Here is a 16,792-nt window from a genome sequence, read left to right on the forward strand (position 1 = left end):
ACATCACCCCCGCCCCCATTCAGCCAGAAGAGGGCAACAGAGTGAACACTGCTACAAAGACCTAAGCCAGGCTCCAGCCACATTCCTCCTCCCCGGGATGAACAGCATCACACACTATCTTGCAAACTAAGTCCCAGTTTGCTACCAGTACTCTAAAATACATCTCATGCCTTGGTATCTCTCAGCTGTTCCTGCTTCCCTGGACTTTGTTTACTCTAGGAAAACAATCAAAGGCCTAATTCACCCGCAGTGCAGGTATTAGTGTAGACGGGGTTTGGGCATTTTTACCACTCTCTTGTCTAACACTCAGCTCACATGAGCCTTACAGCCTGGCTGTCCAAGCCTGACACCTCCGTTTGAAATCAGAGTTTTCCTTCTCCTAGGGGAGTGCCTGCTCTCTTTCTAACCCTGCTGGGAGTACATGCACACAGGCCCTCTCTGCACCTCAGCCTCAGCCGTAACTCCCACAGGTCAGCACTTTCCCAGCAGAGCCGCAGCAGGGCTGCTACCTCCAAGGGAGAAGCAGGGCTCCGATAGTTTCCCCAAGAGCAGTAGCCACATTAGATAAGCTATTACCAGCAGGACAGTGGGGTGGGAGGAGGTATTGTTTCATGATCTCTGTGTGTATATAAAGTCTGCTGCAGTATCCACGGCATGCATCCGATGAAGTGAGCTGTAGCTCACGAAAGCTCATGCTCAAATAAATTGGTTAGTCTCTAAGGTGCCACAAGTACTCCTTTTCATTCTCCAGAGCTTAGCCATGCTCTTGCTCTCCCCAGGCTCTGGGTTAGTTCTTTCCTCGGCTCCTCCCCATTTAGCATCAGTTGTGCTGCTGCCCTTTGAACACTCCTCCATTGTAATCTCCCTGCCTTCCCCGCCCTGGAGAAGCTGCAGGCACAAGAAGGTTCCATGCAAACGACAGAGCTCCAGGCAACTGTGAGCTCAGGAATGCAAACAACAGAGCCTGCTCTCCCAGCTGCCTCCAGAGAACAGACTCCACAGGACACAAGCCGGTAGCTTGCTGCAGCCTGCAGCCCTGACAGCTCCGACCAAGTTCCTACTCTTTCTGATGGCTGGAAAGGAGATCCTGAGAGAAGATGTAACCATATGAACACTGATTCTCAAACACCCCTGCAGTTCCAACAGGGTGCTTCACTAATCAAGCACAGTTCCCTGCATCCCCCAAGAGGGCAGCTCTAGCCCCAGCAGATGTGCCCCTCTTATGTCCTCCCTCCCACCCCACCCCCGCCCACGCGCGCGTGCACACACACACACTAACCTGCTCTCAAGCAGGAAACTAAACCCCAGCGAAGCTGTTGTGCCCAAATCAACAACAGATATCAAAGAACAGCAGGATAATCCATTCAGCAGCTATGCAGCCTGCACCCTCCAGCTGTGCATTTAAACCTCACAAACTATGCAGTCAGTACTTGGATGTCAGTACAGTCTCTAAGGTGCCACAAGTACTCCTTTTCTTTTTACTTGGATGGGATAGTCTAGGGGAAAGTTTAGGCGCTGCAGAATATGGAGTTGGTGGCTGCCATAAGCAAGGGGCATTCCTCCCTCTGATATCAGTGACCAGCTCACTACCAGGGACAGCTAGGCTGATAGGTGTCATCTTTTGAAATTCAAGACCACATCCCTGATCTCTCATGTTCATTAAAAATCCCTCCTCTTGGGGAAGTGTCAGAGGATCAGCCCTGGTGTCTTTGAACAGTGGAATTCTGAAAGGTGGTATTTGCCCTCCCTACATTTCCAAATGGATACAAAATCTTTCTTCCCTTCCTATCTCAAACTGCTGCATAGCATGATTGCTGTGAACTGCTGCTAAATAGCTCTCAGGTTCCACCCAGGGAGGGCTGCATGGCAGAGTTGGGGCGTGGTTCCTAGATACAGTTACTGAAGCAGGCTGGAAACCAGTAGGGTGAAGCACTATAGAAATGGAAGATTATCAGATTAAATACTCAGCGAGTCACAAGTCACTACCAGCTGAATGCAGCCAGGAGTCAGTCAAAGGTTAGAAGGGATGGACAAAGCAGGCTCATAGCTTGCGACCTACCAAAAAAATGAAAAGCAGAAACGTGGTCTAGCAATCTGTGCAGGGGGCTGGAAGCCAGGACTCCTGAGTTCTAATCCTAGTTCTAATCCTAGATGCAGCCGATGAAGTGAGCTGTAGCTCATGAAAGTTTATGCTCAAATAAATTTGTTAGTCTCTAAGGTGCCACGAGTCCTCCTGTTCTTTTTGCGAATACAGACTAACATGGCTGCTACTCTGAATCCTAGTTCTGAATCTGACCCAGTAACTCTGGGAAAAGTCCCTTCCTCCCCCTGCCTCCGGCAATGATTCTGACTCTCAGTGATGGTTATTTAACATTTGTAATGTGCTACTGAAAATGTAATTCACTCATAGGCTGTTCTCACTGTGCAATGTATTACTACAGCTCATGGCAGGGGGCTAGTCTCACTGGGAGCTCTGGTGTTGGGATGAGGAGGAGCACAAAAATCCCTTACACGCACAGTGTCCCAAGCTAATTCCCAACCAATTCTGTTTTGTACCTTGCTGTTCCTTCCTGGTCCGTACAAACTCGCAGTGCCTCAGGGCACTCGGGGCTGTCCGCCTGTAACAGCTGTTCCGCTGCCAGGACTCTGCACCACTTGCTCGCTCGGCCTCACGCTCCCAGGTCCGGCTCCAGTCTGAATGCTCCATATGTTTCCTTAAGTATCCATTTCCCAAACTCTCCAAATCCAGCTGCCTATGCTTTGTGGCCACTTCCTCTGGCTCCCCAAAGCCACTGTATTCCACATCCCAAGTCCTGGGCTCTCTGCTCCAGATTTCTGGCCCCAGATTAGACACCTCACAATTTTCACTGATTCCAGCCAGATTCCTACAATCCATAACACAGCTCTTGGGTTTCCTACAGGGCTCAAAGTCCTCATTTAAATTCCTGAGGCCCATATTCGGGCCTTCCCACTTCCTGTAGCCCCCAGAGTCTACATCCCTGATATACTGTCTTTCTGTCTTCCTAGAATCTCTATACCCATCTGCTCTCCTGTGGTCCGTATACTGAACACCTCCCTTTCTATAACCCCCATAGTCTTCATCCTCTTTATAGCAACTATCTGTCTTCCTATACTCCTCATCTGCTCTCCTATGGTCCATATACTTAGTATCATCTTTCCTGGAATCCTCATAGTCCCCATCTGCTCTCCTGTGATCCATATACCGAATAACTCCCTTCTTATGATCTCCATAGTCTACATCCTCTCTATACTGTCTTTCTGCCTTCCTAGAATCTCTGTCCCCATCTGCTCTCCTGTGGTCCATATACTGAACACCTCCCTTTCTATAACCCCCATAGTCTTCATCCTCTTTATAGCAACTATCTGCTCTCCTACCGTCCGTATACTTAGAATCATCTTTCCTGTAATCCTCATAGTCCCCATCTGCTCTTCTGTGATCCATATACAGAATAACTCCCTTCTTATGATCTCCATAGTCTACATCCTCTCTATACTGTCTTTCTGTCTTCCTAGAATCTCTGTCCCCATCTGCTCTCCTGTGGTCCATATACGGAATCTCTCCCTTTCTATTACTCTCATAGTCTTCATCCTCTTTATATTGGCTATCTGCTCTCCTACGGTCCATATACTTGGTATAATCTTTCCTGTAATCCTCATAGTCCCCATCTGCTCTCCTGTGATCCATATACCGAGTAACTCCCTTCTTATAATCCCCATAGTCTTCATCATCCCTATACTGGTTTATTACCTTTCTGGAATCCCTGCAGTCATGCTCCACTCTCCTACGGTCCATATACTGGCTTTCTCCCTTCCTATAATCCCTGTAGTCCCCATCTACTCTCCCATGTTCCATATACTGGCTTTCTCCCTTCCTATAAGGCCCACATTCTCTGTCCAGTGACCAGGAGTCCACATACTGCCCTTCTCCTCTGTATTTGTCATTCCAGCCATGGTCTCTGCAGAGCTTGTCCAGCTCAGTGATGTTCCCTCTCTTCAGAATGCTGCAGTCCTCATATTCCCAGTTGAGGAGCCTGGGCTCCTGCTTTGGAACTTCGGCCCCGTTTCTTGCCCTGGGGTAAGTGCACATGTTTCTCTTGGCGTGCAGAGTGCCCAGCCCTGGTCAGCTCCAAGAGCCCAGGCCCAGCCTTAGGGCCCGGCCTGCAACCACCTCTCTCCAGCGCTCCAGGACTCTTCCTGAGTAACTCCTGACGCTCCCTTCTGAAACTCTCTGCCTGAAATTCACTTGTGAGACTTTAACCTTCATACCCAATCAGCAGCCAGCTCCAGCCTCTCCCACCTGCTGCCCGAGGTAATTAGTAACCAGCCTTCTGTGAGCTGGGGCTGCGGATTGGATGGGCCTGCCCTGCCCAAACCGGCTTCTCTGCTTTGTTATGTTGAAGGCGGCAGCCAGCGACCTCTCCGCAGGGCCCTGCAGGCTGCTCAGAGGCAGGGAGGAGCTGGCACTGGGGTGTGAGGTAGCCTCATGCTGAGAACAGCACACACCCGCACCCCACCCTGCCGAAAAAGAGAAACAAGCAGGGCCAGAGGAAATCAAAGACCAGTTAGCTCCTGTGGAGCCCTCCACAAATGAGGGTAGCAACCCTCTCCCACATATTCCCCAGGGCTCTCCCTAGTTCTCCCCGGCCAAACTCCAGGGGGTTGCCCGAGGCTCCTCCTTAACTACCTCACCCACAGAGCAGAGTCATCAGCTGCCAGGACAGAGAGGAGGAGCAACCAGGCAGCACAAAGCTCTTCCTGCAGGGCTGACTGGGATTTCTGCTGTAACATGTCGCCCCCAGTCGTTATAGCACTGAACTGGGCAGCATCTAAGGCAACATCTACACTATAGACCTTAGAGTAGCACAGCTGCACCCCGTAAGGCCTCCCCTGTAGCCGCCCTGTACCAACGGCGGAGAGCTCTCCCGTCAACATAATTAAACCACCCCTCACGATAGCTATGGCGGCAGCTATGTTCGCAGGAGAGCGTCTCCCACCAAAATACCACGGTCCACACCAGCGCTTCTGTCAGCGTAACTTAGGTCACTCGGGAGGGTGTTTTTTCACACTGCTGAGTGACGTAAGCTATACCAACACAGGCCGTCAGTCACACACAGTGAGAGCTGCCCCGTTCTAGGCACAGTCTCTGCCCTCCTCCACGTTAATGACTGACATATTTTCTCCTGCTCTGGCTTCCCAAAGGGAACGTTTTGAACGAGGCTGGGCCCTTCTCCAGGATTCCTCCTGCCCTACCCTGGGAGGTGGCCAAAGCCTTGGGCGGCTTGGAGTAAGCTCTGCCCTGCTCACTCTGGTCTGCATCTAGCTCCAACTAATGCGGCATCGCAGGGGGTCATTCCTGCCATGGTGGGTGGCCCTTCACCTACAGGCTGGTCTATGAGGCAATGTGAGCCTCTCCAACTGAACAGAGGTAGCTACTGCTTGACATGTCATCCATCTTGAATTATTGCTCCTGAAGGACTACTGGCCTGCCGGGGGACAACAGGGCTGTGCTAGGTGGGCCATGTTCATTCCTTCTCAACAGGTCCCACTAAGGCTATGCCTATACTAGAGACCTGTACCGGCTGCACTGCGGTAAGGTCTCCCTATGCCGATGGGAGAGAGCTCTCCTGCTGGCATAATTAAACCACCCCCAAAGACCAGCAGGAGTGCTCTCCCGCCGACATAGCGCTGTCTGCACCGGCGCTTCTGTCAGTAAAACTTATGTCACTCGGGGGGTGGGTTTTTCACCCCCCTGACCAACAAAAGTGCTGCTGTAGACATAGCCATAGGGTTCAGATGTTCCCTTACTGGCCTTGAGCAGCTGGGAGAGCCCTGGGTCCAGGATATAGGGACTTCCTTCTGTGCCTCCCACTGCAGGATAGACCCAGTTCTGACATGGCAGGTGCTGGTCATGGGGCCAGACAGGCTGCTTCAGATTCATCTGCAATCTTCAGTCCTGCATTGGATCTGGCAGAGTGGGCTGCAAAGCTATCATCTTCCACCTGAGAGTGGTATCTGCTGCCCGGCACTGTAGTATCTGAGTGCCTTCCACATCGAATTGACAGCAAAAGAAGAGACTCCAGTGGACTCCACGGAGTCTCTGGCTCTTCTCTCTTTATAGGGTGAAAACTCTGCCTCAGAGAGGGGTTTGGGTTGTTTTATTGTATTGTATTGTAAATATATTAATTTACTTTTATTTTTTAAGGTTGATTTGTTTCAAGGTTTTTGTTTGTTCGAGGATGGCAGGGTGTTTGGGGTAAAAGGGGGTGTTCACTTTAACGAAAGCCCCAGTGTGATACACTTTCTCCGGCCCGTTCTACTTAGGGGTTGGGCTGCTCTTGTCAAGGCAGAGGAGCTGCAGCCACCAGCCTGGAGGTGATGAACATGTCAGCTGCCAGGGCCTGGTCTTCATTCAAGAAGAATGGACAGAATCAGCCTGCCAGGTGGAGATGGTTTTAATGACTACTGAGACAGGGTCAGTCTGGGTACTACAGTAACTACGGAGGAGAGGTGGAGGTGGTTAACAGCTCCTCAGAGCAATTGCTTATTCTGACTGGAATAACTTAGGTCTTTCCTAGACTTGGTTTAGCCCAGCCGCTCCTCAGGCACACTACAGTCTTCCTCTGGCCCTGCATTACCAGGGAGATGTTGGGGTCTGCTCTGGACACAAGGATCCATACGGCGGTTCTACTGGCATACTGCTGACACCACCACCTTTGGGAGTGGTTTCCAGAAGCCCGGAGGGACACAACGCAGCCAAATACCCAGAGAGAGGAGGAGCACGACAGCTGCACATCAGCACCGTGTGGGACCGGCTGGGAAGGAATGAACAAGGCCCACGCAGCGCAGTTCTGTTGCCCAGGCAGGACAGGTAGGCCGGTCAACAGTACTTCAGGAGCAATACTGCCAAGGCGGACAATAGGTTGAGTAGCAGCTGCTTCGGCATATCATGTGTGTCCACTGTCAGGAGGTCATCGGTCCTCAGTGTGGCCAGCATGGCTCTGGTTCCATGGCCTGGCCTAGACCCAGCTGGGAGGGATATAGGGCTTCAGCAGAGGCAGGAGCTGTTGGAATCAGTTCCCTGCCACCACCTTGACAGTTGTGCCAGGATGGGGTGGTCAGTGCTGGGGCAGGTGTTTGTAAGGACATTGGCAAGAAGGGCTAGAATCCAAGGACCACGGGCCAGGGCACCTGCCAGAGGATTTCGGTAATTTCTGTGATCAGAAGGGCCAGGTGTTCCCTTGCTGACCTTGAGCACCTGGGAGAGGCCTGGGTCCAGGCTGCAGGGGCTCCCTTCTATGCCTCCCTCTGCAGGACAGACCCAGTTCTGACATGGCAGGTGCTGGTCATGGGTCCAGACAGGCTCTTCCAGGTTCATTTGAGCTTGAGCAATGTCCCTCATCAGGAGGGGGCTAACACTGTACTTCTGGAGAAGGATCTTCCAGTCTCAGTCACTGCCATGGCACAGGTTCAACCAGATCCCTCCCCTCTCCAGGGCAGTGGGGCTCTCACCTCGTCCTTGGGGAAACAGTGCCCTGGCCAGATGCATCCCCCAACAGGGAATATTCCCTCGGGTTCAGCATCACACCAAATCATCTCTCCCTCTCCAGTGCTTTGCAGTCTGTTATCCTCTCTCCCCCAACTGAGTTACATGGATTTATTTGCTTTGAATCAAGGCCCCATGTGCTCTGAACCAGACAAACCTAAATTCTGCAACTAGAACCCTGCATTCTGCAGCCCGGCAACAGGAGGTTTGTGGCAGCTTCGTTTAAAAGATAGAATAGAGATCTGTAATTAATTTAGTAAAGAATGCAGACCCCCCCCAGCAGCAGCTCTCGTGCTATTTGTTCTGATAGTGGATCCAAACTAACGTATGCTGGGCCCATGGTTTGTGCTGCTAAGAGAGCTGGATTGTAGAAACACTAATGGGGGTGATGGGGCACCTGGAAGGAAAGAGAGGTGCTGTGTGGGAGTACCACACGGGTCAGATGTTTCTGTTAAAATGGTCAGTAGTGAAACAATGTTGATATTTAACTCACCATCTTTATGTTTCAGAGACAACACTCCACTGAGAGAAATTGGGAAGGTCTCCCCTCTTAGAGCAACTGTTACAGGTTCTTTGCAAACTCAGGCAGATATCATTGCACCAGTTACTCTCAGGTCACATGTTTAAGCTTTTCTTGACCATCGTAAGCATCGGAGAGTTATTTTTTCCAATGGAAGCTGAAATTCTGGACTCCACAGAATGGCAGGTGCATGGGACCCTGCTTTAGTCTTTCCCACTAACTCAGCTCAGCTTCACTGTTCTTCTCTACATACTCTGATTTGTCTGGCACGGAGAGGTCCAGAGCGGAACACAACTTCCCATGGCTCTGGAGCTCCATCTCAGGCAGGAGTCCTTCAGCAAGCCTAGTGCCAGAGCTGGCCAAAAGCTGCCACCTCTCTCTCCACAGGCACTGTCTGATCTGCTGTTTCCAGGGAGAGATCACCAGCCTCTAAGGCAACTCTGGGCCTGCTGCTTCCCCCACAGCAGACAAGGGGACAGAGGGTGGGATACAGGGACCATATTATTCCTGAGAGAGGGGGCACGGCAGGGTAGCACCAGCAACAGCCCTGACTGGTGATGGGGACGGGCAATGGAGGGGGAGAAGGACAGGAGGGAAACAGGGATGAGGAGTGTGAAGGGGGAGCAGTACAAGGGGAGGAGTGGACAGTGGAGAAGGTGAGTCTGAGGGACACAGGGAAGGATGACCGAAGGGGGTGTCAAAAGAGGGGGAGGAGATGGGGGAACAGGGAGGGGGCATTGGGAGAACTTAATTAATGAAAATTAGTATAAGAACAACTCTGACAAAAATAGACAAACTTCAGAACTCAGAAGGAAAGAGAAGGAACCAGTTGCCACAGCGGCCAGGACCCCTGTGACACAGAGAAAGGGCCAGTACCTCCCACACCCTGATTTCCAGGGCTGCTGCAGTCTCACCTCTCAGCTCCTGCAACTCTGCGTTGAGGCTTTTGATGTTGGAGTCACAGAAATCCAGGTTCTCCAGGGTCTCTGATCTCACCAGCTCATCCTGCTGCTGCTCTAGCATCGAGTTCAGCTCAGCTCGAGTCTTGCCATAAGCCTCCAGGTCTTGTTCCACCTCCCGGATCCTTGTCAGCAGAAAGGGGCACTGACGTGCAGCTGCCCCAGCTGAATCCCCCTGGCCCGCCTCTGCCTGTGGCTCCTGCCTGGGCTGGCTCCTGTGCTGAAGCTGTGGAGAGGCCATGTTCCTCCTCTGCCTACTTGGAGGAGGGAGAGGGGCTGGCCGGGAGGGCCGCACTGAGAAGGAGGGAGAAACGGCTCGGGCTGGGGCATTGGGGCGGGGAGGTGGAGGCCTTAGGCCTTTCCTCCTCTCTGGCAGCCTCCAATGGGGGGCACACTCTGGGGAGCCACACACAATGTCCTTCTCTGAACTGTAGTCCAGGATGGAGAAGTGGCGGGAGACCTTCTTGTCTGACTCAGCTCCAGAGCTAGTCACGCTCTTCTCAAATTGTGCCAGCTGCTCTGTCAGCTTGGAGTCGAGGTCAGTGCAGCTGTCTCCATGCAGCATGGGCGAGGGCCGGTCTGTTCGGGCACCAGGCCATGTATCCAGGCCCTCATGGGCACCACTGAAGCTGGAAGAACGGGATTTAGATTTCTGCCTTTGATCTTCCACCCAGCTGGCCAGGTCCTGGAAAAGGGTGCTCCTCCGACCTTCTCCGGGCTCTGCTGCAGCCCAGCTACTGGGAGGAGGGAAGACTTGGCTCCTGCTACTGTGCAGGGGGGAGCATGGTGCCCATGGGGGCACACTGGGACTCTCTCCCTCCCTCTCTGGTGAAGCAGGGATGTCCAAGGGCCGTTGCAAGGCCCCAGGGCTCTGGCTGGGCTCCAATTCAACTGCTTGGCAACGGGGTCTGCTCTTTGGCTGGGGAGGGAGCTGCGGGGTAGGGAAAATGCCATTGATAGCCTTTGCAGAGTCAATGGGGAGGGAGCCCACTGTGTCCTTGGGAAGGGGTCCCTGGAGCTCTGTGCTGGGAGGGTGCCCTTCCAAGGATGCAGACTTGCACTGTCCAACCCCAACATCAGAAGGATCCTCTGACCTCACTGGTGTTTGGGACAAAGTTGTACTGGACTTCCCTTCAACATGGTGTGAGCCCCAGGCACTCACGTCTTCCCCTTCTTCCCCTTGCAGGGGAAGGGCCCCAACGCAGGCACTTGCTGGGTCCTGATGGATGGCCATTCCACAGCTGCCCTCTTCCTGCAACATCCCAGTGCCCCTCTTTTCCCTGCAGGGAGCAGAGCCCTCCAACCTCACAAACCGGTGAGGAAAAATGCCACGTCTCCCCCTCAGCAAGCCCTCCAACCAGCCATCTTCCAGTGCCCCCACAATCTGGATTCTGTCTCCCACATCAAAATCCAGCTCCTGGGGCTCCAGCGCTTGGAACTGATAGAGTGCAATGCCATACGTGCCCAGTGGCTTCTCACTCCCTTCCTGCCCGCCCTCCTCCTGGGGGGGCATGTCTGCAACGCCATTAACACTGTAATGCTCGTAGGGCCCCAGCTCCTCTGGGCCACCTGTCACTCTCAAGGGACCCAGCAGCTCCACGAAACCCTCTGGGAAAATCCCGCTTCGACCTCCCAGTTCCCCTGTGAACCAGCCAGGCTCAGGGATATCGACAATGGTGATCACATCCCCTTCCCTAAAGTCCAGCTCCTCCTCCAGCTGAGCAGAGAGGCTCATCAAGGCTCGGGCTTGGCCCAGTGAGTCAGCAGGCACCTTCAGGACAGTGCTCTGAGAGAGCCGGCGGCCCCAGGGCGAGAGGCAAAGCTCCCGCACGCATGAGGATGGGAAGAAGCCCCTGGAGCCCCAGCAGCTTCTACCCTGGAGCCAACTGGAGGCTGGGGAGCCACTCAGGATCACCATGTCTCCTGGGGGGAGAATGAGAAACACAGGGTCAAGGACTCACCCCGATGGCAATTTCTGAGTCCTTCCCCACTCCCCTTCCAGGCCTGGTCACCTCCTTCGCCAGCCCAGCCATGCAGAGTGCAGTGGTGGGGCACCTGCGGCACATGTATATGGTACTGGCCCAGCCCCACAGAGACACCAGGGTTGGGGGGCCACCCCAGTGCAGCACATGTGTATTGGGGGGCAGGGGCAGGACATGCAGAACTCAGGACACAGGGTACAAAGTTGGCCTGAGCCCCGCAGGTGCACAGGGGCAGGAGCACAAAGCAGCCTATGGACCTAGAATCCACAGCTGTTAGGAAACCCCTTCTCAGCTGCTCTAGGTTCCCTCTGTTTCCCAAGGCACATGAGTGACAGGACAGGGGAGCGGGAGGGCAGGAGCCAAAGGGAGGGAGCAGAGGTTACCTCTCTGCAGTGACAGGCTCCCTGGCTCCTGGGACGTGAAGTCATTGGTGCAGACAAACAGCTTCTCCCCCTGCTTCAAACTGGGAATATCCACTGCCTCCACAAAACTGCTGGGAAATTGCCCTAGAACGAGAAGCAGTTGTCAGCACATGGTCACCCCTTTCTCAGGGGCCCAGACTGTGTCCCCCATTCCCAACTCCTCTAAGATCCACCCCGCCCCCATCACCACCCAGCCTCCCCCGGGATCTACCTCGCCTCCGGCCCCACCATCACTCAGACTCTTCCCTCCTCTGTGTGGGAAAGAGTCCCACCCCTCCCCAGGATCCCCTCTGGCTGGCCCCATGGACCACAGGAATGACCATGGGTTTGGAAGTCAGGCGCTCTTGAGGATTTCTGAAAATGTTGTTCTTTATTAGTTTTTAAAGAAAAATACAGTACCCTCCACCCTGCATGCCCAACAGACCAACCAATACCCCAGGGCAATGAGCAGCCCATCTGAATTACTGTGATCTCACTGGTTTCAGAGTAACAGCCGTGTTAGCCTGTATTCGCAAAAAGAAAAGGAGGACTTGTGGCACCTTAGAGACTAACCAATTTATTTGAGCATGAGCTTTCGTGAGCTACAGCTCACTTCATCGGATGCGTACTGTGATCTCACTGTCACCAACACCCAGACAGGGAAAGCAAACATATAACCTTTAGCCTCCATCTTCTGTCTTATGACAGGGAAGCCCCATGTCAGGATCAGGATGCACTGGTTATAAAAAGAGGCCCCAATCCTGCAATCGGACCTGCCCCCTGGGGTGCTGCACACACAGATCAGATGGCAAGACTCAGGCTGGAAGCTACAAAGCGCTATGGTCATGAAAAACGCGTCACGGACAGTGAAATCTGGTCGTTCGTGTGCTTTCACCCGATACCGTACAGATTTCATGGGGTAGGCCAGCGTTTCTCAAACTGGGGATCCTGACCCAAACGGGGGTTGCAGGGGGTTGCCAGGTTATTTTAGGGGATCAAGGGATTGCCACCCTTACTTCTGTGCTGCCTTCAGTGCCCCGCCCGCAGCAGCACAGAAGCATGGCAACACCACACCATGTCACCCTCACGCTGCGCTGCTGCCTTCAGAGCTGGGCAGCCAGGAAGCGGCGGCTGCTGACCGAGGCCCAGCTCTGCAGGCAGCAGCGCAGAATACGATACCCGGCCACCCTGACTTCTGCGCTGCTGCTGGTGGCGGCCCTGCCCTCAGAGCTGGGTTCCCGACCAGCAGCTGCCACTCTCCAGCTGCCCGGCTCCGAGGCAGCGCAGAAGAAAGGGTGGCAATACTGCAACCCCCTCACAACTCCTTTTTGGGTCAGAACCCCCACAATTACAACACCGTGAAATTTCAGATTTAAACAGCTGAAATTATGAAATTTACAATTTTAAAAACCCTATGAACAAGCAATTGACCAAAGTGGCCCGTGAATTTGGTAGGGCCCTACATATATTGGACCGATAGTTTGCAATTCCGTAGGACAGGTTCGCAGCATCTCCCCAGTGTTGAGCCAGGTACTCAGATACTACGGTGAGATATGGCTCAGATAGCGACAGGCTGATTACCATGATGAGGGAAACTGCCCTGTGCAGATGTTCTGGTAACCAGTAAAGTAGGGCTTACATATTTTTTTCTGGAAGAATCACAGGGATAATGAGCTGGATGCTCTCTTGACGCCCTGACATGGTTCTTCCCAATTCAGTGTAATTCAGTGTGTCACTATCCTTAATCTGCAGTGCCAGTGGCCTAATATGCACCCGAGTTCTAGTCCAGGCTCTGCTGCTGACTTCCTAGACCAAGTCTGTTCCCTGCTCTCTGCCTGGGTCTCCCTCCCCATTGATGGAAATAATAATCCTGCTGTGTCTTACACCAAATTGTGAGGCTTCATTAATTAATTTCCATACCGTGTTAAGTATTATTATGGGTAGGTTGCAGCCTCTCCATTCTAAAGGTCTATTTTAGGCCCCCTATAACTTTTGGTTTGGAAAATTAGTTTGAAAATAGCCAGATATCCTCAGAGAGAAAGCAGGAAATTCAAATGGTTTTTCAGTTACAAGTCATTAAGAATTAGCCTGATTGACTTTTGTCTGTTTCTTCATCTTTGAGCTCGCAGGACACACCTGGTTACTGCCCCTTCACACTCTCCACAGCCATATCTCCTTAAGAATGCGGGCCCAGGGGAAAAAATATTGTGATTAAGTAGCTGTGGTGACTTTCCTTGTAGCTGGTTTGGGGCCAGTGATGTCAGTAGAAGCAGGAGCAGGCTGACTGTGTGTGCATGCATGTGCACACATATTGCCCTCTGTTGGCCACCTGAGGCCTAGAGAGAAGAAAAGGGCTCTTCTGAAGATTCGAGTTAATGTCGACCTTTGTTTTTTAGCCCAAGTGGCAGAGGTCTGCATGTTTGGAGCTACAGGACCAGGACTCTGGGTCTCTGCTCTGTTACAAAGGAGGCGAAGTAGCCTCTCCGAAGGCTGCAATCCCAGTCCTATTCTAAGGTTGTTTTGAGCCCACTTTGTAACTAGACGAGAACAATCATCACATTTTGAGGTGATCTGGTTCCCATCTGACTGAGAGCTTGAATGCTCTCTCAATATTGTTATTACACCGAGAAAGAGCCGTTGAGATTACAAAAGTTTAAAATGGCCCTTTATGGGAATTTTGGAGCTTCCAATTTTTCTTTATGTCTTTTCAGGAGCCCAATGAAATCACATTCTATCCTGATCCAGACAGGTCCGGATACTGGCCCGTGGGAGAGGGAGTTTTCAGGAGCAGAAATAGGTGGATGTTGAAGAGACTGTCATGGAGAGGCAGAAGGGCCCAGCGGGCAGGGCACTGGACCAGAGCTCTGGAGACTCGGGGTCTGTTTCTAGTTCTGCCACTGACCCACAGGTCACTTCCCCTCTCTGTGCCTTTGTTTCCCTCCCACCCTTTCATGGCCTCGTCCAGTAGGCCTGTAAGGGCAGGGACTGTCTTCTCTCACTATGTGTTGTACAGCACCTAGCTCCCACCTGCTGAGGATTTATCTGCACTCAGCGCTACTGAAAAACAAACAAGAACAAGGACTGTTTAAGACTCAACATGAAGCTGACGGGAAAACATTTTGAGCATCAGATACAGCCCAAGTGAGAGAAGACTCCAGGATCTGGTCAAACAGCTCTGGCCCCCGCATTCGCCATCAGAATGGCCCTTGGCCGAGGGGGAATGCACCCAGATGGGGTAACTGACCTACCCAAAGTTACCTAGGACAGTGGGTCTCAACTGTTTTTCACCTGCGGACTCCCAAAAATTTTGAATGGAGGCGTGGACCCCTTTGGAAATCTATGGTCTTTACCTACAGTTGAATTCTGTTCAGTTTTCAGTCTGGCTTTCATGGACCCCTTCAGACCAGCAGTCCCCAAATGTTTTTGTCCATGTCCCCCCTTACCTGTTCCGCACCCTCCCCAGAACCACGATCAGGAGCTGGGGCCAGGAGCAGGGCTGTGGCTGTGGCCAGGAGCCCGGAAGCAGGCCTGGGGTCGGGAATTGCAGCCAGAAGTGGGCCCATGGTTGGGGCCAGGAGCCAGGGACCACAGCTGGACTTGCAGCTGTGGCTGGGAGGAGAGCGGGGCTGGGTGGTGCGCCCTTCCCTTTCCCCATTGGGGCTGGCCTGGGCCCTGCCGCTCCCCCCACAAAATGTTCCTCCGTGCCCCCTAGGAGGTGTTCCCCATAGTTTGGGGACCACAGCCTTAGACATAGTCCACAGACCACAGGGTGAGAACCACTGACCCTAGGAAACCTCCATCTCTGTGGATCCTGCTCAGCACCTTTTAGCTCTTACCTCTGATCCCCTCCTTCTTCCCAAGGAGCCAGAACTCGTCCACCACCCGCAGCACCTCTATGATGTCCCCCACAAACAGGGGCAGCTCTTCAGAGACGCTGGGGCAGAAATCAAAGACAGCTCGCACCACGGATCCAGCCTCCATTGCTCAGGATCTGCAGGACAGGACACAGACAGACTCAGTCCCTCAGGCTGAAATACATGGCAATGAGCACAGAGTCACCAGAGAGACAGACAGAGCAATGAGGGTGGTGTAAACCCTCCCCGAGGAAAACGGGCTAATGACCGCATAGGGGTCCCCATGCCTGCACTCACTCATCCCACAGGGATCAGAGCTCACTGCAAGGGGGAGCTGAAACCCTGCAGCAAGGATGGCTCGCAGTGCTTTAGCTGTCCTGTCCCGTATCTCTGGACCCTGGTGCCAGAGAGCGCACTTGGGCTGAACTCAGGGGGAGATAATGGGGAAGAAGCAGCGAGAGATGCTGGAAATTAATTCCCGTCAGAAAGGAAATAAGAGGCGGGAGAGGAAGCTCACCGCTTCCCTGACACACCGGACTGGGCACGCTGCCTGCGGGACCTGCAGGCAGATAAACAGTAGCAGCAACATGGCGTTGCCTCTGACAGTCATACAGAAGAGGTACAGGGCGCCGCAACACCCACCCACCCACTGCAGAGCCATGGGGGGGGGTCATTGCAACACCCACCCGCGCAGTGCCAGAGCCACGGGGGAGAGGAAGGTCGCTGCAACACCCACCTGTGTGCACTGCCAGAGCAAGGGGGGGGGGGGGTCACTGCAACACCCGCCCGCACACTGCCAGAGCCACGGGGGAGAGGAAGGTCACTGCAACACCCACCTGTGTGCACTGCCAGAGCAAGGGGGGGTGTCACTGCAACACCCGCCCGCACACTGCCAGAGCCACGGGGGAGAGGAAGGTCACTGCAACACCCACCTGTGTGCACTGCCAGAGCAAGGGGGGGGTCACTGCAACACCCGCCCGCACACTGCCAGAGCCACGGGGGAGAGGAAGGTCACTGCAACACCCACCTGTGTGCACTGCCAGAGCAAGGGGGGGGGTCACTGCAACACCCGCCCGCACACTGCCAGAGCCACGGGGCACCACCAACCCCCTATCAGAGTTACAGAGGGGGGCAGAGGGCACTGCCACTCATTTCCCCAGTAAGAGCTGTGGGCATGGATTTCCCTCCCCATTCCAGTCCACCCAATCACTCTCCCCACTCACAATACCTTCAAGGAACCAACAGGAAAATGTCGCCCTGTCGTTCCCCCTGTGTGCCCTTCGTGGCCTGGCCTGGCATAGTCCCCTGACACGTACTATACACTGTGATCTCTGGGCAGAGGTGGCTGAGACTGGGTCCTGTACAGAGTGGAACACGCCAGTAACGATGAAAGCTCCCACGGCCTGTAGCGTCAGTTATTCTCCATGCGGCTCCACAGTGCCCCTTGTAGGAAGGGTGCCAGCACAAAACAGTCTGAGATAGCCCCCAAACTGCCTGCTCCCAGCGGCTGGG

At 53.5% G+C, this 16,792-nt stretch overlaps 1 protein-coding gene across 6 annotated transcripts in view; it reads right to left on the bottom strand.

Moving 5' to 3' along the window:
• DNMBP (dynamin binding protein) overlaps nt 1–16,792 on the bottom strand; it is an 88,726-nt gene that overhangs the window by 44,391 nt on the left and 27,543 nt on the right. For 4 of the 6 annotated variants that reach the window (XM_078853910.1, XM_078853911.1, XM_078853909.1 and 1 more), the window contains exons 2-4: nt 15,263–15,417; nt 11,409–11,531; nt 8,999–10,966 (exon numbers count right to left, since the gene is read on the bottom strand). In XM_078853910.1, the coding sequence (XP_078710036.1) occupies nt 8,999–10,966; nt 11,409–11,531; nt 15,263–15,407 (2,236 nt within the window). In that variant the 5' untranslated portion in view covers nt 15,408–15,417. Of the gene's footprint in view, nt 1–2,556; nt 4,329–8,998; nt 10,967–11,408; nt 11,532–15,262; nt 15,418–16,792 lie in introns of those variants that run through there. The other 2 variants (XM_078853912.1, XM_073354683.2) reach the window with 2 other exon arrangements.

This window comes from Lepidochelys kempii, chromosome 7 (assembly GCF_965140285.1).
Source record: "Lepidochelys kempii isolate rLepKem1 chromosome 7, rLepKem1.hap1, whole genome shotgun sequence".
In the NCBI taxonomy this organism is placed as follows: domain Eukaryota; kingdom Metazoa; phylum Chordata; order Testudines; family Cheloniidae; genus Lepidochelys; species Lepidochelys kempii.